Source organism: Porites lutea, chromosome 5, assembly GCF_958299795.1.
Source record: "Porites lutea chromosome 5, jaPorLute2.1, whole genome shotgun sequence".
NCBI classification, from domain to species: domain Eukaryota; kingdom Metazoa; phylum Cnidaria; class Anthozoa; order Scleractinia; family Poritidae; genus Porites; species Porites lutea.
In genome coordinates this window covers 6528948-6551930 of record NC_133205.1, presented here as the reverse complement: position 1 = coordinate 6551930, position 22983 = coordinate 6528948, and the positions used below count along the sequence as shown (strand labels likewise).

Sequence of the window (22983 nt, the reverse complement as noted above, 5' to 3'; positions counted from 1 at the left end):
AGAGCGAGAAAACTATTATACGACACACCCGCATCAACGTGAAGTGGACAATATGGGTATAATCGTGTAACGCTTAAAACCAAGCAAAGACTACAGGCTGGGATTAAACAAAGAACATTTACGACCACTTTACAGAAAATAGCAGGGCAAGATTAGCATATAAATGAAAGACTACTCGAGACACGACCTTCGCAGGCTAAGTGTAGGAAGCACTGAATAGATATTCAAAGGAAAAACTCAACTTTTTTCAGTAACTTTTTCAAAGACTTGTTTCCAGAGTTTATAGTTTCGCAAGTCTGACTTACAAAATCATAATGCCATGAAAAAAAGTTTCCTTTTAAAACCAAACGCAGACGTTCAAAACGTTCAGTAACCTGATAATGAAAAAGTGATCCGAAATTGGAGACGATTAACTAACTGATGAAGACAATAAGAACAATTTCGTTTTATTTTAATGCAGTGCAACAAAGAAAAACCGCATACATCTATTTACATTTGAAAACAAGATAAACGCGTACAACTGCACCTGTTGCATGCTAACACCTTAATACATTTATTCTAGCCAAGTTAATACGGTCTTAATTTACAAAAAAATTAAACTTGTTTTAAAACCGACCGAGTTGGGTTAAATCTCTACAGGGAAACAGTTTTTTTTTCTTTTCGATGCCGCATATTTTTCGGTGGAAAAGCTGGACTGTTATGGCAGGGACGGCAGTTATTTCATAAGTTATCTCGATGACGGTTAAGATAAAATTGTCCTTGCCGGATCTTTTCAAAAAGTCAGTGCCCTGCTCCTATAAATTCCCAACCGGCTGGTTTATCTCTTAATAAGTTATTTTTATTAATTTTTATCTAAAACATGTTCAACAAAGCGTTCAGAAACTTTTGTTACATGCTAAACAGCATATCTGGACTAAAACGTGGTGATTCCAAGCGGCCTCCTTACGGTAACCGTTCGCCTCAAGTTCATGTTCAATTTTCGAACAACTTTTTACACCATTAACGGAAAAAATCCTTGTGGAAAAAAGGACTGGAAATGACTTCTAATTATCTCATTTACGTATGATAAAGGCCTAACTAGCCAGAGCAGTGACGGTAACATAAAAACAGAATACAAGATATATACAATGCTTCAACGTGTGATTCGTCTGCGATATCTGTCTTCAACCAAATACTGATTACTTAACGATTCTACTTAGTCAAAACAACCTATCCAAAAGCTCATTGCAAGACAATGGCCGCCCAAAATCCACCAAACTTGGCGTTTATAATGAATTACAGAGGAAAATTTGGTAATTTTTACTCCGATTTAAGTAAAACACATGCACAGTCACATACAACAACCACTGCGTCCATCTCGACTACAATAGATGAAAGTCAATCGACTTTGAACTTTTTCAATTTGAACGGGTTTGCATGGAAGATGTGTGCGAATCTTCAAATATATACTTCATATTACTCACTCAAAATATTCAAGTATCTGCGCGGAAAAAACTGACATATCTTCGTATTCTGAAAAAGTGCCGCGAACAGGCAAATGTTTTGAATGAAATCTGCCAGGAAGGAAGGTTGTTAAGAACTTAGAATTATTTTACATGAATTATAAAATTCGGCTTCGCAGAGGCCGATAACACCCTCGGCCGCGATCTGCAGAGTAATTCTTCATATCATACTCAGCTTCATTCAGTAATTGTTGAACATCGTCAATATCGAGAATATTGACGAGTTGTGCTACATACAAGTAAATCTACATTTTTGCAAGATCCCTGTAAGTAGAGTTGCCGTCTAACTTTCTAGCAAAAAAAACTATTAAAATGAAACGTAATGACAGTAAAATCCGAACAATTTGGAAATAGAGACAAGTGAACATTGTCGAACAACTTATCGTGCCCATTATCTCTGCAAAATCAAAAGTGGCCAGTCTTTCAAACAACTACCGGTTTTCGACTTTATATGTATATGACATACGCGGGTTACGCGTCATATAAGACTTGGGACGAGCTGTTACTTAGAAACATATCTATACCCTAGGCAGACCTTTAAAACCACGTCGTGTTTGAAGCTGGATTCCTCAGAAAACCTCTACAAGAAAAAATATGACCACGGCTTCTAATAATCCAAGTCCCAAGAGAATAGAGTAAGGAAAATTACTTAGTATTTTGTCATTGTGTTGCATAAACTTTAAAAATTGCCCTGCTGCAAATTCCTACTACTGGTCACAGAAAACGCTGGCTCTGGTAAAATCAAAATGGCAGACCACGAGTTAACTTAGATTCATACTCTTTTCAAGTTATTTACAACCTATTTTGCTGCCTCTAAAAAGACATAAAATCGAACGACTCACGAGAATTTCATTGTAAATAACAATCAAAAGACATCTGCAATATTTAAGTTTGCAATGAACAAACTCTCGAATTTGTCTGTCAGCTTGTACCTGCGTCGCCTTCACTTGGTCCACCCTTATCCTCTGATTTAGCGGCGTCTGTGCTTTCTGTGACGGTTCTACAATGGTTAAACAAGAAAAAAGAGACTAAATGATGAAGATCCTACGAGGGAAATAAATGGTTGATTGAAAAGTTTACTTTTATAGGTGTGATACAATTATTACTATAATATTACTATTATTATTCATTCAAAATATTTCTCCGTTTCTGATTGGCTAAAATCACACGCATAATTCATCATAACCAACTACTGTTGACCAAATTTGGAAGAATTTTACCATATTGAACCGATGAAGTCAAAAGTGCAGCAAAAACGCAGATTATTGAACCGTTAACCAAGAAGACCTGGGTGTGAGTTTGAGTTGTTTTCGAAGTGAGTAATGGCGGAACCTTTTACTCGTTTCATGTTGTCTGAAAACATAGCAAGAACAGCAAGAAGACAATTCAACGGACGATATCTGCTATTTGGAGTATATTTGCAGACGTGAACAGCCCTTTATCGCCTGAACTTTCCGATAAACAGGCACTATCGATATGAACTTAACATCGACGAAGGTAAGCATGTTTTAGCTTGTTTTTAAAATTGGAATTATTTTGAATGAATAATAAAGCAATTATTGAATTCGGCTTTCGTAGGATATGAAGAATTAGGCAGATCTCGAAGGGTGTTATCAACCTCCATGATCTGCCTAATTCTTCATATCCTTCTCAGCCTCATTCAATAATTGCTAATTATTACTTTTCATAAGGAACACGCCGCGCAGTCACGCCCAGCCACCTACCTTGTGAGATCCTCCCCAAAGGACAGTTCAAGGGCAGTTACATGAATGACGCATTTAGGATCCAAAGGAAGGGGGCATTCCTGGCAAGAAAGAATACCTTTATAAATCACAACTCTACAGCAACACCTTCAATAATCCGCTTTTTCTTTCCCTTCTCTATCCTTCAGAAACGTACTGAAAGTAATGAAGAAAGAACCCGAATAAAAAAATTCAAAAGCTGACGACCTACCTCAGGAAGTCTGGCGTGATAAATCATGCCGTTTTCTCTCTCACTTTTTGCCTTTTTCTCATTTAATAGCTTCTTAATCCTACAAAAATCAAATTATCTGAGTTAGTTTACTGTAGAACCACCATTTTATCAGTGGCACACAAATCACCTACAAATGTGAAATATATGTGAGAAGATAGAGTGCAACCTCGTTCCCAGTTCTCTCTCGTTCCGTAGGGCGGGTCGGAGAGAACCCTGGGAAGGAGGTTGGATAGAGTGGATTTGCTTCTTTTACTTGAGAAAGAGGCTTCGCATCGTTTAACAAGATCAGTGCAAAGCAGCCAATGCAAAACACTTTATTCAAACACCCTTGGAGGAAAGTCCGCTAATAGTAGACCTTTGTCACGCGGCGGCCATTTTGTCTCAGGAGATTTAAAAAGCTTTGTTTATGCACGGCTAGCCTCGGTCGATCTATTAAGGCTGTGTCTACACTCTACCGGATAGCTCTTATCGGATAGGGCTTTTGTTCACACATGATTTCGGCGCCGTTTCTTTAAAGGAGCGAAGCTACGCGGGCCGCATCGAACTTGAAAGTGGATCGTCACATTTCGAACAGGTTTCTTTGCCACACCTTAAACTAGTAAAATGAGTAGGAGTGAGGACTGCAAGTCACCGAGTCGGTAGTAAATACTCAAGAGTGAAGGTTGGGATTTAGCAGTTTAGTACCCTCTCTGCCACCGCTACGGTATACGATGCTCGATATGCGTGGATGACTTGTTCCCATTTCTGGCTGTTCAAACCAGGCCGGAGTATTTCTCATTTCGACATGAAATTGTATCCAGTAGAGTGTCGACATAGCCTAACGCTATTATTATTTGCGGTGGTTAATTTTACGATTATGGAAGCTACGCGTACGTATTTTGCGTCTTTCATTTTGTGATTTTGCCAAGGTAAGGTAAGGTAAAGCCGCACACGAGCCAAAGGCCCACACGGCGGGAGCTTATTTCCGGTTTCCGTAGCCTGAAGCAAGCCTAGGGTATTGCTACTCCCCCCTGGATGGGATGCTAGTCCATCGCTGTGTTACCCCTCAGCAGTATGTCGCCGGTACCCATTTATACACTTGGGTGAAGAGAGACAAAGTGGAGTAAAGTTCCTCGCCTAAAGAAACAACGCGACGGGCGAGGCTTGATTCTCGGAACTCCAGATCCAGAGTTCGAGGTGTTAACCGCTCGGCCACACACGCCTCCACAAGATTCAGCCAAAAGGGCAAATTGCGCATGTGCAAATTATTGTGGGAGCAATTTTTTGCGATCGACGTAAGCTGAACAATCGCAAAAAATGCAAGTGATTGAAGATATAAGAGCGACTCATTATAAATCAAAACTTGGTGTTCCACTGTTTTTACGCAAGCTCAATAATAAGCTCGGTAAAACCAGCAAAAATGTTCTTACTTTTCAAAAGGTTGAGATTCCTCCAAATGAAGTTTGGTTTTTGGTTTAATTTTATCGTATTCCTAAAAATAAAAACAAAAAATAAAGCTGTTTGTTATGTATTTACTCGTGTAATTAGTTATAAGCTTCTTTGAAAATTACAGGAGGTACAAAAGAAATTAAGCGCAAGTACGTCGCACTTACTTTTGCTAGATGAGCGGCCTGATTAATATGAAGAAATCCTTCGTTTAACACCACAATTGCCTCACCACATCTGTCAAGTAACAAATGGTTGTTTAAGTTTAAAACTTAATTTGGCAAAAAAGCGAAATTCTGATCTTAACTCGCGATGAAATTGCAGGTTTGGGTGCCATGTTGGTCGCAAACCAACAATACAGAAACGTGCCTTTTGAAAAAAAAAATAAATGGCTTGCGGAGACTGTATGCCACATACACATTTCTTTCATAAATAAACTTCTATTATGAACTTTTCAAAGTCTAAGAAAATCTCTCAGTACACTTTTTTCTAAATTAATCAAGGTATTGAAATTTGTCAAGAGAGCAATGCATTGATTATGCAAATTTTTTAGGCAACGTTGTTTTGCACGTGCTGCACGTGCAACGCGCGTTGATCAGCACAAAAACAAAGGACTAGCCTCCTTCTGACTACGAGGCTAAACCAACACTTTGAACTTCATTTCAGAAAGCTGTTCAGGGAAGACTAAATTTCCTTTGTCCTATATGGAAAACTGTTCAGGAAAGGCTTCTGCAGGAGTATCAATTCACACGAGCATGCTGACTTTTATAGGTACGTTGTAAGGTTTTCGTATACTTTCTAGCTATCACTTCAATTCATGTGTTGTGTCCCGTTTAAAACCTATAAGCCAGATGTATTTTCTTGTAACCTAAATTTCACCAGAACGTTCAAGGTTCTGGTATTTGGGGCCAGTCCATGCGGCTGAAGTGAAAAAATAAGTGCTGGTTCTTTCAAACTTACTTTTCTTCTGCTTCTAAGAGATGAACACCTTGATAACACCTTGCTAATGCCATGTACGCCTCGCCTGTTGAAACATGCACAGAATAGAGCCGCATTAATTAATGGTAAGGTAAAACGGACAGCAAAAGCGTGCAAATTGTTTTTGTTGAAAAGCAATGTTGCGCGTTTTACCACCTACGAATCAAACCTGTCTTGCAACAAATCAGGTTGTTGTAAATAGCGAAAAGTTCTTGCAGCAATTAAAGAGTAGTTCTGCTATTTGCAACAAAAAATGCACATGTTGCGCGTTTTACTGGCCCAAGGTCCGCCAAGGACAACTTGTTTAGTAGCAAGTGACGTAACTCGGGTTGTTTACCTCGGAGACCCAGGGGCAGTCAGTCGGGTAGGGAGAAAAGGCGCAACGAAAGTTTTCAAGCACGACTGACCGCCCCTGGGTTTCCGAGGATACATTTACATGGGCAAACCGGTCGGTCCATGGTTTGGGCAAATGGTACGCAAAATTCAGGACTGCTTAAATTTTGTCCTGGACTGAATCTCGTTTACTTTACCCTTTATACAGATCAGTTCCATTTACCGAAAAAAGACCGCGAAGGCCTGAAACTGGTATCAGAGATGGCTTTAAAGAAATGGAACACGAATTTCCGTTCCATTCAACCAAAGTCCAAAATGTCCGGTTTGAATTTTCGGCAACTTCTAGTAGCGAATGGAACAGCATTTTCGCAAATTTCAATAGGAGGGGCCCTTTCCATTGAACCAAAACTTTCGAAAATTTGGAAACAGCGGCAAATGACTCAGAAATTTCCCGGAAAAGTTTCCAGAAATTCCGAAAGCTATTGAATTTCCGAAATGCGAACCTTTCAACTGAAAATTCTAGAAATCCCGGGAGCAAAGTTGAATGGAAAGAAAACTGCTGGAAAAAAAGTTTCCGGAAATTTGGGTATACATCGCGAGAAATCTCAAGCTACTTTCTCGACCAATCACAGGTAAAACACCAAAACCAAAAACGACCTGATGGCACGCCGATTTCCCGCGCTTGGCTCAGTACCAACCTCATTCCCAGGGTTCTCCCCTACCCTATTCTCTCGCTCCGCGGGGACGCGTAGAAGAGAACCCTAGGATCGAGGTTGGCTCTATACAAATCAGCCTAAACACCTATTCTTAAGGCAAAGTTAAAGATAGGGTAAGCTTTCGCTGACGATGACAAAAAATGTACAAAACCTGTTTACTAAGCCAGACTATAATAACGTGAGGTAATAATTTCTTAGATGGGTGAAATACTGTAATTTGTTTTCAAATTATTACATTACCTTGAAACTTTAAATATACTGACCACTTCTGTCCCTCGTGATGTGATGCCTGGTACAAACACACACAAACACACGCACACAAAAAACTTAGTATCAAAACTTGAGTTTACAAATATATTTATTATAAGTGCAATGTTGTGAGCGGATGCTTGGCTAATATGCCGTTGCCAATGACAGAACCTTTTATTGGGTCAATTAATAGTTGTGGGATAAAGGACTACAAGGAAGTCCTACAATCACGAGTTCTTTGTGGTTTGGGTCTTGGCCCGGCCAACTTACATTCATGGAAAAATAACTTCAAACTGTTTGGGGGTAAACAACGTCCGAAATTTAGCACAATTAGAAGGAAAAAAAAGAGTGTTATGGTTTTAAATTAAGTTATGATGACACAGCTGGACATAATAAATTGTTAAAAATCACCCTGACAAACATTAAGGTGACTCGACCCAGTTTTTTTGGGGGGGTACCATCCTACTTTGAAGCTCTCTGGTATCCCCACCTTTACTTTTATCGTAAGTCTAACACATAGAATGGATAACATATAGATCAATCTACAATATAACATAAAATTTTTGGCGGTCGGAGAAAATGTCACGTGGTTATAATGCCACGCCCCTTTGAGGTATAAACATTGAAGATTTTTAGCGTTTTGGCTGAGTTTGTGCTTTGGCAGTTGTCTATTGTTTCTAGTCTGTCATTATACAGCATTCTTGTTCAGCACGCGTGCAAAGACCGCGCTTGGCTGACTTCCGAATGCTCACCGAGATATAATAATTTTGGTACAGTGAGACAGGCCATCGCGTGATACATAGAGGTTTAAGTCACAATTTTTAATCAATTTTCGTGCTTCTTGTGCCTTTGCAAAAAAATCAAGAAGTGCTACACACTAAATCTACTGACTATTAAAAAAATATCATTTTTTCATAGGTTTAATGCAAGCCAATAATTAAACCAAGTCGTGACGGGAATATCTCGGTGAGCATTCGGAAGTCAGCCAAGCGTGGTCATTGCACGCGTGCTGAACAAGAATGTTGTATAATGACAGACTAGAAACAATAGACAACTCCCAAAGCACAAACTCAGCCAAAACGCTAAAAATCTTCAATGTTTACTCAAGTTTGGGCTTATAGAAGATAATGTCACAGTTTTTCAATGACCATGAAATTCAGAGTCCGGGTAGTTAGTTAATCAATTGTGGCCCTGAAAAAATTTGAAGGAAAAAAAACTACGAATTTTTAAGAAAATGCTTTTTTCGTGAGAAGGACTCTTAAACGCTGACAAACGTCAACAAATAGCGAAAACTATAATTTCTATATGTTTGCTTTGCTCGAAATCGCGCGCATTTACAAGGCCCTAAAGCGTTTTGCTGACTTGCAAGGACCCATCTGTTATAACGATGCCCAAAATAAAGAGATGAATCTCATAGTTTATTAGATATAATCCGTGTAAAGTTTGCTTATCATTTTCGCATAAATTATGACCTAAATTTGGAAACCGCTGAATTTCTCAAATTGGGTCTTTGCGATTTTGGTGAAACTCTGTTCAGCGCAAGGCACTAATGCGCACTATGTGTAGCCGAGAGATTTTCACGAAAAAATGCCGGCAACAGCAGATTTTCGACTCAGACCTCAAAGGGGCGTGGCATTATAACCACGTGACATTTACTCCGATCGCCAAAAATTTTATGTTATATTGTAGATTGATCTATATGTTATCCATTCTATGTGTTAGACTTACGATAAAAGTAAAGGTGGGGATACCAGAGAGCTTCAAAGTAGGATGGTACCCCCCAAAAAAAACTGGGTCAAGTCACCTTAATCCAGATTGCAATGCCTAAGTAGAAACAGGACACCCAAGGAGCCACAGGGTACCCAAAGGTTAGTGCCCTGCTTGCCAGGGAGCTCGCAGTAATATTAGACTTACATCCACCTCCCCAGCGGCCTTAGTGTACTTCTGTGATACATCATGACAAAGTTCACTGATCAGTGAAGCCTTATGACTCTTACTTATAGCTCTTCTTATGGTCACACTCTGCAACATCAAAATATAAAAATTAACAGTTATTGGATAAGGCTGTGTATGATACGAAAATCAAAGACACTGAGAAGGGTGTTATCCGACAAAATCAAACACTGACCCTGATAACACCCTGAGATCTGAGATCTCCAAGTCATATGAAAGCTAAATTTCAAAATACGGACTTTCAAGCTCATAACATTGTTACCTCTACATAGAATTTCTTCACAATATTTTGCCACCTGCTCAGCAGGATATACTTCAAGTGGCGTTCTTGTACATGTACATAATAATTTGTATATTCCGGCCCCACCGCAACAAAGTTTTATACAGGGAAGCTCTGCCCAGAGGTCCAACCACTGAGTTACCCTTTTATATACCATGTTTGGCAGAAAAGGTACCCTTTTTGTATACTTATACTACTACATGAGAAATTTCTGCAATTTGATTGGCTTAGAGCAGTGGTATTTCAGCTTAATTTGAAATACCTACATGTGAAAATTACAAACCTCTTGCGGCTAGTAGTATAAACAACTAATAGCATGATTTGTACGTGATATTTGGCATAAATACCACTAGTGATATTTCAAAATTGTCTCAAATTTCACTCGCCTAACGGCTCGTGAAATTACGTGTAACAATTTCGAAATATCACTCGTGGTATTTATGCCAAATATCACTACAAATCATGCTATTACCTATACATATACCTTCTATTGACAAATGCATCTTTTAGCCCTTTCACAGCCTTTTTACCCACCAAAACAGCTCTCCCTCTTCATATTCTTCCACAAGTGAAATCCCTACCCTTTCATATAACTGAAGCCTGTAAAAGGTATCCCTTCAGGGCAGAGCCTCCCCCATTTAGGCAGTTACAGGGAGTCCATACCTTGCCTTGGATTACTGCTATCCTTTAGAATCAGTAATTTGGCTATATTTAGTCTTTGCATATAGCATATAAAATCTTAGAGCATTTGTTTAAACTCTGTACCACCAAACTACCCGAGCTGCCATGCAGCTGTCTTTGTGTTATGTCCACTGTCCAAAAATGTTAAATCCAAATTTACAAAAAGTAGAGTTATACATAAAACCATTCTAACCTGTGCCTCTGCAATGGACTGCTGACACAAAGCATTCAAAACTGAAGCTGCAGCAAATTAATGAAGTCAAAGTATTAATTTATGGTTTGTGGTAATTAAAGTAGTGCATTACTCACTGAAATCATTGAAAAAGTTCACCATGCATTCTATGTGAATCAGAACTTAAAACTTTACTTTCGCAAGAAATCAGCTGCATTTCATTCCATGCACAAGAGAATTGTACACTATAGGGGCCTTAGTTGAGCTGCCTCTCATAAAAACTCTTTCTTAATTTTTAAAGAATTATATGCGAAAGAACATTACTAAAAGTTACTGAAAGTCCCAAATTTGAAGACATAAGACTGAGTGTTATAAGCACCAGGAAAAGAAAAAAACTGAATGATTACTGAAGTATAAGTATGTCGTGAGGAGGATATTTTAAAGCCAATTTTAATATTGGTACAAGATGTTTTATCAACTCTGAAAACATTTGGCGGCAACTTTGGCACCTTGGGTAGGAGATTGTGGTTCGATCCCTTTAGGCTTTAAGTGGTGGCATGCCATTTCCTAATTCTTCATGGGTAAATAATCAAGAATGGGTAATATTCCTGTGTAGCACAAATTTAGCCTATTTTCAAACAAGTTTTACATTAAAGCATGTAATATCACACATAATTGTCAAATGGCCCCAAATCATGTGACAAGACACACAAACAATGATTATTGTAAAGTGCATGAGAAAAGGGGCATAAGTGTAAAGTTTGCTACTTTATTTATATATACTACCTACAGTAGGTATGGAAGTCAAACCAACCATTTACATCTTTGCCTCCTTTAACAAAACCTTCCCAAGCCTTTGCTGTCTCAAAAATGCCAGCTGCAGTCTTCAAAGAATTTAAGCTTTGCTAAAATCAAAATATTGATCAGATTATAAGAATATTGTTAAGACAATAACAAAGGGATTATTGAAGAAAAATATGAAAAGCTGTTTGGTGAAATTCTTATCATGGAGACAGTTTTAAGACTGAGAATAACTTAGGTTCAGATTCAAAGATACTCACCTTCATTTTATTTTCATCCTCGTCTTCACTGGTAATGTTCTTGTTAAGCTGTGTATTTAAATCATAATATTCCCTTATAAGTTGATTATATGTATATATATATATATAAAATGCAGATGTGATCGTAGCTCCGGGGGGTTTACTCCTGGGAATTTTTGGTGGGGGCGTGCTGCCCAGATCTCCAAATCCTGACCCTATTTCAGACCAAAAAATGTCATCTTCACCACCCGTTTTCAGACCTGGCCTTAAGGCAGAAATTATGACATAGTTACTTAGACTGGAGCAAAAACTTCTTCAAATGCATTTCAAATTTGTATATTTCTATTTCTTTCTTATTTACTTGGAATTCAAATGATAAATATGTTAATATGTTCCTGTAGTTGCCTCGAAAACCATACCCCATTCCAGACCAAAATGGGCAAAATGTATCTACCTGTTTTCAGACCAAAAAGGCCCAAAGACGATACCCTTTGGGGTGACACATACTACATGGCTTATATAAGGGAGTACGCGCCTCCTGGGCCATAGCATACATTGTATATTTACAAAAATTTGACACGAGTCATAATTTTGAAACAAATCACAATAATTGTCTCTTGCTTAAATGTTACCCAGTGAGCATGCTCCATGTGCCACAACCCTGCTGCAAACATCACTGATACCATATCTTCATCAATATCATTTGTGGTGGTTTTCTCATCATCATCCATCATGTTAGACCATTTGAACCTGTCACAAAATAGACAAAATAAGCTTCTAGTCACCCTAGTCAATCCAATAAAATATCAGACATTAAACCAAACACAAAATATCTGCTCCAGAAAGTAAAAGTAATCTGCCTCTCCATGCAAAAATTAACATTGGGATGGTGAAATAAATATACTAAAAACTGTCACTATTGCAAATTTGTCCCATCACATTTCAGTGTTTCCTTGAATTACATCATTCTCATCAGTTTGACAGCTGGGTTTTCATTAAGAATTCTAGTAGCAGAAGAAAGGTGTAATGTTACAGGAGAATATTCTGAAAGGGGCTCCATGTCTGAACATAAAATAGTCAGAGGCTGCGGGACATTAGTTGAAGAATTCTGCAGAGTAAACGGAAAATTCTCCAATCTCTGATGCCTAAAAAACACCCTGAGTTTGAGCACTTAACCATAATAGCTGGCATGCAGTACAAACAGTGTAACAATTTTAAATAATTATTATGCTTGAAAATTAAATGCAGTCATGATCAGTGTTTAAATAATTACTCATTTCAAAGTTTTGTAATGTGTACTGAAAAAATAAACATTGGACTAACCTTAGTCTGGAATAGCTTCTGACCTTTAGCAGGAAAAAAATAATAAAGGGTAGTTTAAATTTAAATGAGGTTAAATAAATATTTATTTAACACAGTTAACAACAAGGAGCGCAAGTGTGGTTAGCATTCAGTCGTTTGGCTCAAGCGCGGTCAGCCTTGCTTGCATCACCTCCATGCGCTCAGTACAGTGTTTTCGTGGTGGCCATTCTCTTCGTTTAGCCTTTGGATCATTCTTTTACCCCCATCCCTCCCCCCCTTTATTCTTCCACTGTTAAATCAGTGTGATGGGTGCCTGGTTCCATTGGCGTGGGGGCTCATGGCTGGAGGGCGCGAGTTTGCCAGCCATGGGGGCGTAACTCTGTCTAGGGGCTGACTGTGCCAAAGGTGGAAGCCCCTGGACATCCTGGGCACCCACCTCCACACAGCGATGCAGTTGTTAACTAGTGGAATATGATTCCCAGCAATTAATGGTACACATTAGAGGAGTGTAAAGACAAAGTTACCTTTTGCAAAATGCTTTTCATTGTGGTGTTCATGGCAAGATATTCCTTCAATGTATTTACAACTGTTTCACTAGAGCCATCAATGTTCTTCAAGGACTCCACAACTCCTTCACGTCTGTGAAATAAGAGTAGACATCTGTATGTTACGCACATCAAAAATAACATAGCACCTGCTGTTCATATAGCTGAATCTACAGCTGCTGTCAAGAAGAGTGAATTGCCAACCATAACACAATATCGTGAATTGATGTAAGAATTACATCACTGCGCTTTTTTTTCTTATGGTTGGTAATTATTTGTTGTAAATAATTTGTTTCTGGTTATTTTAATAAACATATTAACATATCTTCAGTTTGTGTATTAGTTAGGCCTTCTTTTGCTCCCTTTTCTTTCTTAGCAATAACTACCTCTTAGTATCCTGTATAGTCTCTCAACTGACAAGATTAATAAATATGTATGTATGTAAATATGTAACAAATAGATGCGGACATATACAAAACACGGACCGCCAGTCCATGGAACATCCCTGTGGACCTGGTCCATATAGACCTCTTCGTGGACCTCTTTGTGGACCACATCCATGGACTACCGTCGTGGACCATCCCAAATTTTTGAAGAAGAATTTTTACCAAAGGTCTAAAAAAATTTAAGGAACCTTAAACGGATGAAACTTTGCCATTTTATATTATCAGGATTAAAGGCTCTTCATATTATACACTTGCTTAATTTTTTCCTGAATTCCACACATGGGTTTGGTTTAGTCTGGAAGGACAAACTATTCAAAGGGGACATGATGAGAGGTAGGGAGAAAGTATTCACTTATGCAGCTTTCTTTTGTGTGTGTGTTGTCTCGTTGCATAAAGATCGACGCAAAGTGGCTGTGTAGCTAGGATACTAGAGAAGAAGACGTAATGCGCCATGATGGAGTACCCACCCGAGACCTCTCTTCCCTTGACAGCCCTTGTATGGAAATGTTTATTAGTTGGCAAACTTATTGAATCCTACTCACGAATCAAACACAAAATGACCTGCATGTTATCAAACAATGCCGTTGGTCAGACATCTTACAAGTTTGTGTACACTTACAGGTCTGTTAAAGTAAATTGCCATTCATTCAGGTGACAGAATGTTGTTGTTACGAACTCATAGACATTAAGCTTCCCCTGTAGTTTCATAAACAGCCGTTTTTGTTCGATTTTCACGGAAAAAAAAAGAGCTGGGTGGGAGACTACTGTCTTTCTGCATACCTCTCCTCCTGTTCGCTTCAAATATGGTTACTCCTTCACAAGATGGTATGGTACAGAATTGCAAAAAAAAAAAGTGTAAATATGAGGATCCCATGACCCTGATAATAAAAACTGACCACAGCTTTGTTCATTTAAGGTTCCTAAAATTTGTTAAGACCTCTCTGGTAAAATTCATCTTCAAAAATTGGGGGTGGTCCACAGGGTAGTCTATGGACCGGATCCACGAAGAGGTCCAAGGACTAGGTCCACAGATGTGGTCCATTGACCACGTCCATGGTTTGTTTATGTCCTATAGATGCAGTGCTAATTAAATTAACTGTTTGTGATAATTAAGTACCAAATATGCCATGTTATGTATAACTTTTACATAATTCGAGCTTCGTTCATCTATACTTTTGTAACTAACATAATTAACTTACTTAAGTCATGATTTGAAGGGGTTCTCTTTTTTTCTTGAGTATCGGTATACTTAACAATTATTCCTTGAGCCCGAATGGGCTCTGAGTTAATAGCCCATGAGGCCGAAGGCTGAATGGGCTATTGACGCAGAGGCCATGAGGGTGAGAGGAATAATTGTTTTAGTAAAATCCAACTAATTGGTCAAAAATATCGAGAATAAAAAAATTTAGCTAGTTAAAGCTAGACTTTAATCCTTTTTTTGCCGCCAAAAAGCCCGTAATTTTTCCTACTAGTGGGCTATAACATATAGCCTAGTAGTAGCTCAACCAATCAGAACGCAGCATTGATAATAGACCACTAGTTGGATTTTACTAAAAGCTAATAGTTTGTCTGGTCTTTTGTTTATGTTCTTCAAGTTGCAGTGCCCTACAAGAAGGATACAACTATTGAAACTGTTTTCAAAGGCTGAAAAAAATCAATATATTTTAAAAATACATATGTTGCGTCGATTAATTCGTCACACTTCAGTAGCTTTTAATGCTACACTAAATTCAAATAATTTGTACAAAATACTGTACCACAGCCGTGCTTAGCTTACTTTCTTGTCGTGTCATGTACAAACTGCTCCAAATCTTTAGGTATTCCATCGATTGCTTTACCAAAATTTAGGCGTTCAGTAAGCTTCTTTCCACATGCAGGATGAGCCATGATCGAGCAACGAACAAAGCCCAAGCTAACAGGAACTGAGTTTGTTGTCAAAGCCTTTCATATTTTGAACACTCGCAAGTTTCCTGACACAAATCATGACGCGTTTATTGTGGGTTGGTAATCGCCGCTGGTCATGCATTGCGCCGAAAATGTCACGCGATGTTTAGTACCGGCGCAATTACCCGCACCGAAGCCATTTTGATTCTAACATCAGATGTGGATTTGTGCAAAGCGGTTTTCACTCCTTGGAAAACATCTTGCAAGAGTTCGTTTGTCCTTGTTTGCTAATATGTCGATGAAGGCCGTTGTTGTTCAGGAGTATGGGGATTCTTCTAAGCTTTCTTATGAAGATGTGCCGATCCCTGAGCCTGGGCCAGGAGAAGTACGTAAAAACAATCAATCAAGCTCATGTGTTGTTTTTAAGGTCACGCCTTTTAAGCTTTTTTTTTGTCGGTTCCCTCCCTCAAAAAAAAAAAAAGAAAAGAAACCACATGACTTCGGATTTCACATATCAAAAACTCCTCGTGACCCAAGTTATGAACCGCGCAAATGACCTAGCCTGCAGCTTACTGTAAAATTCCGAAAATAAGCCCCTCCAAATATAGGGCCCTGAAACTCGTAACGCAAAAAAACCTCCGTTAAATCACGCCTCCAAATATACTCCCCCCCCCCCCCCCCCCAGGGGCTTGTACTTGGAAAATTACTCTCAAATACAAAGTAAAACAAAGCAAAAACGGGAAATTTACTTCCAACTATAAGGTTAGGGGGGGTGGAGGGGGAAGGCTTGACCCAACCCCAGATCCAGACTAGTGACATATTTCGACGCCCCCCCCCCCCCCCTTGCCCTTTAAGAGGGCCTCTATCATTTAAAAAAATGGTAACCCATTTTTATAAATGCACCAAATTCTTTTGCAATTTAGTGACTCACCCAGCCACTCACACGTCATCCATCACCTTATGTCATTCGTAGATGGAGAGTTTCAGTCACTTTTATGGTGCAAAATTGTACCATTGTGCTAGCCTACAAGCAGGCTCACTTGTGCAAGTTCAGGGAAAATTTTTGGTGGTAGAGCTCCATCTTGAGAATGGGCTAAGGCTCATTCTCCTCACAGGATGGCAGCTCTAACGCCAAAAATTTTCCCTAAACTCACACAAGTGAGCCTACTCGCAGGCTACCAATTGCACCATCACTAATAACCACCAAAGTTATAAGGAGTATGTGAGGTGCAGCTCAAAGAATGATTGGTAACATATTTAAATGTCATAAAAACAGCACTGATTGCAGTGGTGGGAAGTTTTTGTTTAACAGAAATATTAGCTAAAAATTAAGCAAGTCTTAACGGAGATCTACATTTATTTGGAAGGAACTTAAATCCAAAGCAGACCTCTCAAGTCTCACGGTTTTGAGGACACTCTCACAGTCTGACAATGAGGCACAAAAATTTCATGGCAAACAGATTCACAAGCCAATGGAATACACTTTCCTTGACTATTTTCATTTTTGCCTAGTAAAATCCACAGTTCTAAGGCAAATTTGTCATATTTATGATCACCTTGTTGAAAAGATACGGACCTCAAAACCATATGTAGAAAACTATAATCCAAATAAGGCTATTGTCAAATCTAGATACATTTCGTCCCATTGTCAAAATGGCGGAAAACGATGAATATTCATTGGGCAAAGATAAAGTTCAAAACAGAATGGGAAGGTTCATATCCGGTTAAAGGTATTCTTAGCAATCCATGTTTGTTTTTATGTGTTCCCTACACCTGCTTTTAGTTCTTTTTTATGCCATCGATAAATCTCCAGGTTTTTTTAACCTTGATCTCCAGGTTATTAGTCTTTTAGGGTTGAGAGGTCTGCTAAAGGCACTTACTTTGAATCATATTAATTCATTTGTTTCATTTTTATTGGAATGATAGGTACTGGTAAAAAATCATTTCGCTGGTTTAAATTTTATTGACATTGCTGTGAGGAAGGGAATCATGAAAATGGTAGCATTAGGTGGAATTATGGGATTTGAAGGAGCTGGAACAGTGGAAAAACTTGGAGCTGAAGTCCAAGACCTCTCTCTCGGAGACAGAGTTGCTTTTGCTTTTGTTGGCTCAAGTGAGTTGTTTTTGTTATAATAACATTACTTTTAGACACGCATTGCTAAAACGAGGGTAAGGGTAACACCAAGGGTAAGGGTGCGGGTGAGGGTCTGTTAAGAAGGCTTATTGTCATTAATTCCCTGTCATTAAGCATCATCTGGCTTATTATTGGAAAACGATGCTCTTTAAAATGAAAGGCTGGTCCGGTCCAGAGCTGATCTAATTTTAAGGTTTGGCTAGCTTTCGCGTTTCTGTTGCAGTTAAGTATTTCCAACAACGTGACTGCAAATTAATTTTTTGCTCTTGAAAGGCTTGAATAAAGGCACGGATTAATAGTCTTCGATCGTTATCTGTACACTAAGGCACTGTTTATATGGGGATGTGGGACCCTGGGTTGGCGAGGTGATCCACAAAAGGGTTAAAATGCAAACCACCTTTTCATGCAATCGTAGCTAACATCCACAGTCCCTCATGTTACAAAAAATATGCTGACAATCTTTCAGATAGGTTACATTTGGAGACGAGCAAACTGTACATCTAACACTTTCCCTTAAAAAAGGCAATTGTATGGTCTTCAAACCGCGCCAAGTCCAAGACGTACGAATTGTAAAATTCAAAGAGATACAAAGTATAAAGAAGACAATTTTGTAGGGGGAGAAATTTTGGATGAAAATCTAAATTGCAATTCCCACAACAATTCTCACCCCCACCCTTACCCTCACCCCCACCCTTACCCTTGGTGTTACCCTTACCCTCGTTTTAGCAACGCCGTTTAGACATGGCATGAACTGGATTGCTTTTTAGGGAAAATCACCTCCAGCTGTTATGAATTCCCCCTCCCAGGAAACACATATCCTTTGTGATATGTGTTCCCCTTAACCCGGGAACACACATCACTAGTGATATATGTTCCCCTTCCCAGCAAACACATATCACTATACATGAGCGATATGTGTTCCCCTACCCGGGAAACACATTTCACTAATGATATATGTTCCCGTTCCCAGGAAACACATATCACTAGTGATATATGTTCCCCTGCCGCAGAACACATATCACTAGTGTTATATGTTCTCCTTGCCAGCAAACATATATCCCTAGTGATATATGTTCCTTCTACCAAGGAAACGCATGTCGCTAGTAATATGTGTTCCCCTACCCAGGAAACACATATCACTAATGATATCTATTCCTCTACATAGGAAACATGTATCACTGGTGATATATGTTCACCTTACTAGGAAACACCCTAACCCTAACCCTAACCCTACCCAGGGCCAGGAAACACATATATCCCTAGTGATATGTGTTCCCCTACGGAGGAACACAAATCACTAGTGGTGTATGTTCCCCTTCCCAGGAAACACATATCACTAGTTATATATGTTCCCCTTTCCAGGAAACACATATCTCTAGTGACATGTGTTCCCCTACCCGGGAAACACAAATCTTTACTGATATGTGTTCCCCGTCCCTGGGAAACACATATCACTAGTGATATGTGTTCCCCAACTCAGGAAACACATATCCCTAGTGATATGTGTAAACCTACCCATACAGACATAACAGTCATATGAATGACCTCTTTGAATTGTACGTTAATGTTTTGTTTTCCTAATTAGAGGTCCTAGCGGAACCTGACCCTTTGTCTTTTCATAAATTATGGGTAGATGCACTTTAATAAGACAAAGTTTGAAAGAAACACTCTTCTCAATCTGGAGTATTATCGCATGACCTGTATTGGGTAAAGAAAACATACAAGCTGAAGTAGTCTATTATAAGCTATAGTTCACTGCATCCAGTAAGCACTTAAATTTGCGGTGTTTTACATTACAGATGCTTATGCTCAGTACAGTAAAGTGGCCACCAAATATGCTGTCAAAGTTCCTGATTCTCTGTCCATGGAGCAAGTTGCCAGCACACTGTGGCAAGGATTTACGGCACATGCATTTGCTTGTTCATCTTATCCAATCAAAGCTGGGGACAAAATTCTAGTTCATGCAGCTGCTGGTGGAGTGGGGAGTCTGATTGTTCAGATTGCAAAGAATGCAGGTAACTAAATAAATTACTAAGGGTATAACCCTCCGGGGAATACTTTAGGAATGTTTCAGTAGGGTTTCGCCACTAGGACCCCAGGACCCTTTGCAACTTGTACCAGTCCTATTTCGGCTGAATTTTGCTACCGTATATATACTAGACTAAACTCCCAAAATCTCTCCCTATCCTAGTGTCACCTCATTACTCTACATAGTTAGACGGAATGCTGGCAAAGTTGGAACTTACTATATATTGGAGACAATGTATTGTTGAGGCGTTATTAATCCAGAATGGTGAACCAGGAAACAGTTACATTTTTGTACCTTCTAGAAATAGTGATAGCATAGTTTGAAAGCTTGCTGCTGGAATGTAGTCAATATCCTTGAATTAATATTTTTCAGGAGCCTTTGTGATTGGAACCACCAGTACAGAGGCCAAAGCAGCAAAGGCAAAGGATTCTGGGGCTGATGAGGTCATCCTTTACTCACAGAAAGATTTTGTTGAAGAGGTCAACAGGATAACTGATGGAAAAGGGGTGAATGTAATCTATGATGGTGTCGGAAAAACGACATTTCTTAAGAGTAAGTTAAAATTGTCTTGATTTTCTCAAGTGTAATTCCGCGCCCCAAACATGGAAGGGAATCGGGAATCCGGATTCCGGATTCCAGAATCCACGTTCCAGCGACAAGGAATCCGGAATCCACACTGTGGAATCAGAATCCAAGAATGACTTGGATTACCTTACAATCAATTCATTTGAGTAGTCAATCAAGTCACCAATCACATTATAAATGTAAGTTGAACAATATTATTGTTCCATAAATTCGTACGGCCTTGAGAAAAAATAATCTCACTGAGTGATCCAGATTTCCAAGATTTGCCTATTTATGTTCCAATTAGCAGTAGTTGATTATGACCAGAACACAATCACTTTTGCAATTGAAGCTACATTCAAATCAGAAACAGTTACGCGGCAGTCCGATCTTTACAACAACCAGGTAAGATTCATCAAATGATCCAACCATTTATGAAGCAATAAGGCAATGGCCTGGCAACACTAAAAGTAAAAATGAAAAAAATTGTTTGCCTGTACTAAAAATGCCAAAGATCTTGTCCGCGCATGCGGTCCTCCAAAGAAGTCGCCAAAGTACGAAAAAGCCAGCTACAAGCGGAGCTTCCTGGGTGCATACAGGTCGAAGCAGCTTGAAAGCTGACATTCTGTCCGCGACCGAGTCGCATTTGACATTGACTGATGACCGATTGACTTTTCTATTGTATTTTTTGGCGTTTTAAAAAAAATGGTTAAGCCCGAGGCAGAACCAAGGCGCTTTTTAAAAATGGCAAGCTTTGCAAGTGCTAAAAAAAAAATAGAAGAAACTATTTAACGCAATTAAACGTGTGAATGACAAAATTTTTCAAAATACGCTTTGAAAAAGGAGAAAAACCAGACTTTTCGAGGGTGCTCCCTCTTCTTTAGTGGTCTTATAGCAATGCTTCCATCTGGTCTTCGTGGCTCAGTCGTTAGAGCAACGGAAGTCGTGGGTCCGATCCCCACCGAGGTCAAATAATTTTTTTCTGCCCCTTGCGTGGTTCCCCGATTCTCGTTTTTAGAGCGAACGCACAGTGGGGATTAGAAATAATCTTTAGCGCTACAAGTTAACTTTTCAGCGTTAAAATTCTCTGTTCCATCCTTTTGCACTCCCTTTAAAGCGGAGCTCTCACGCGCGGAACGCTCCCAGTAGAGCACCATGGGTACGAGAAAAAGGTAACCTATGCTGGATGCGAGAAAAGTTGGTAATCACGTGACCGTTCGTACGTTGGTCCGTACTTCTGTCGGCCCCTACATGATAGCCGATGTCAAATGTCTCATGTACCACTTGCACTTTACTGTCAGTTATGCCATCCATATGAGGATGGTTTGACAAACAAACACAAGTGGTGAGAACGAGTGGCAGCGAAAATAAAAAGCTAACGGGAACACATACGACAGTTCCTCCATAAAACGTGTAACTAGGAAGTTTCACGTTAAAGTCGTGCAAAACAACGGCAAAGGAATGTCCAAAAAAAGAGTACGGCAGGTGCAAAGTTGTTCTTTGCTAATTAGACCTATTGATTTTTTTGCCGTTCTCGTCGCTGTCGTCGTTACACATTACACGATTTTATTTTATTGTTTGGGTAAACTATAAGTATGTTAACGAGAGCTTCGTTTTTAGCCCTGGCTAAATCTATATATTAAGGTCTATCAATGAATCCCACGGCTGTGGCCTTCGCATTTCGTTTAATTCAGATAGACGAGTACGTGGGCCGGCTGCAACGCAGACTAGATCATCTCGCGCTACAAGTTACACTTTAGCGTTAATTCTCTATTTCATCCTTTAATAGTTGGGGTCTTTATTAGGTCTATCACTGAATCTGTCGCCCTTGCATTTCGTTTTATTCAGACTTTGATTGCTTGGCGCGAAGAGGAACAGTGGTTGTTTACGGTGGAGCTTCGGGCCCTCCCGATCCACTAAACGTCGGCACGTTAGCCAAGGGCTCCTCTTACGTGACTTTTGGGCACTTTCTCCACTTTGTAGAGGACCCCGCAGAATACAAACAGAGAGCTAACGAGCTATTTTCTTGGTTGGCCGAAGGAAAGCTTAAGTTTAGCGGAGGAATCACGGTTGTCCCTCTGGCTGACGCGAAGAAGGCTCATGATATGTTGGAGGGAAGGCACACTACAGGAAAAGTACTTCTCCAGCCGTAATTGCTGGACTATGTTACTTTTAGTAGTCAATTAAGCAGTACTAATGGGTTATCAGAACTAACCCCGCAACTGCTTAACCAAGGATCGATGATTATATGTAGGATATCATCTCATTTCTTAGCTCTTATCTGATTATATACTCTGCTTTAGACATATCAAAATGTGGTTTAACTTATATTTTAGGAGTACACTGTTATTTATCTCATTTTCTTGTACACTGCTTGCTGCTATATATCATGTGTATCTAAGACACCTTAAAATAATTGATGCAGAACTGTCCGGGACGTAAATCCCTGTATAGCCTGCGTAGCAGGCACCGGTGTTTTGGGGGTGAAGCGAAAGCAGAAATTTCGAAGACGCGCGCGCGCACAAGGGGAGAAATGAAAAGGAGTTGCTCCCCTCGCGCTCTTTATAAACGCTTTCCAAAAAAACTAAGCCCTAATCATCAGGCTAATCCCTGTAAATCCCCGATGCACGAGTTACTCGTGTATGTGGGAGAATTTGACAAGATTTATCTATGTCAAGCAAAACTTGTCAAGACTTCTCTCACACTCCAATAGCGTGTTTCAGGCTTTTCCAGGGGAGGGGCCCGAAGGGCAAAAAGAAAAAATTTTGGAGACCGC

General features: G+C 39.4%; 2 protein-coding genes across 3 annotated transcripts; one reads left to right on the top strand and one right to left on the bottom strand.

Moving 5' to 3' along the window:
• Positions 1-421: 421 nt before the first annotated feature.
• Positions 422-15561, bottom strand: LOC140937772 (BRO1 domain-containing protein BROX-like). Of its 2 annotated transcripts, XM_073387340.1 has the most exons (15): positions 15374-15561; positions 13130-13244; positions 12627-12649; positions 11936-12053; positions 11325-11372; positions 11078-11168; positions 10285-10331; positions 9092-9199; positions 7169-7217; positions 5862-5925; positions 5069-5138; positions 4886-4947; positions 3456-3534; positions 3227-3306; positions 422-2502 (listed from the first exon to the last, which is right to left on the bottom strand). In XM_073387340.1, the coding sequence occupies exons 1-15, from the start codon at positions 15481-15483 to the stop codon at positions 2424-2426; spliced, it is 1143 nt and encodes a 380-aa protein (XP_073243441.1). In that variant the 5' UTR covers positions 15484-15561; the 3' UTR covers positions 422-2423. The 2 variants fall into 2 exon arrangements, with proteins under 2 accessions (XP_073243441.1, XP_073243442.1); XM_073387341.1 differs by lacking the exon at positions 11325-11372.
• Positions 15562-15666: 105 nt separating this feature from the next.
• Positions 15667-22565, top strand: LOC140939055 (quinone oxidoreductase-like). The gene is made up of 5 exons (XM_073388611.1): positions 15667-15865; positions 17407-17593; positions 19414-19629; positions 20016-20195; positions 22056-22565. The coding sequence occupies exons 1-5, from the start codon at positions 15698-15700 to the stop codon at positions 22358-22360; spliced, it is 1056 nt and encodes a 351-aa protein (XP_073244712.1). The 5' UTR covers positions 15667-15697; the 3' UTR covers positions 22361-22565.
• The last annotated feature ends 418 nt before the right edge of the window (positions 22566-22983 follow it).

Excerpts from the sequence above, each read along its gene's own strand:
- LOC140939055 (XM_073388611.1), top strand. The coding sequence starts at position 15,698 with ATGTGGATTTGTGCAAAGCGGTTTTCACTCCTTGGAAAACATCTTGCA. Across the intron at positions 15,866-17,406 it reads CTGAGCCTGGGCCAGGAGAA|GTACTGGTAAAAAATCATTT; the intron begins GTACGTAAAAAC and ends TTGGAATGATAG. Across the intron at positions 20,196-22,055 it reads AAAAACGACATTTCTTAAGA|ACTTTGATTGCTTGGCGCGA; the intron begins GTAAGTTAAAAT and ends CGTTTTATTCAG.
- LOC140937772 (XM_073387340.1), bottom strand. The coding sequence starts at position 15,483 with ATGGCTCATCCTGCATGTGGAAAGAAGCTTACTGAACGCCTAAATTTT. Across the intron at positions 5,926-7,168 it reads AGTATATTTAAAGTTTCAAG|GCGAGGCGTACATGGCATTA; the intron begins GTAATGTAATAA and ends ATGTTTCAACAG. Across the intron at positions 3,535-4,885 it reads GAATCTCAACCTTTTGAAAA|GATTAAGAAGCTATTAAATG; the intron begins GTAAGAACATTT and ends TGATTTTTGTAG.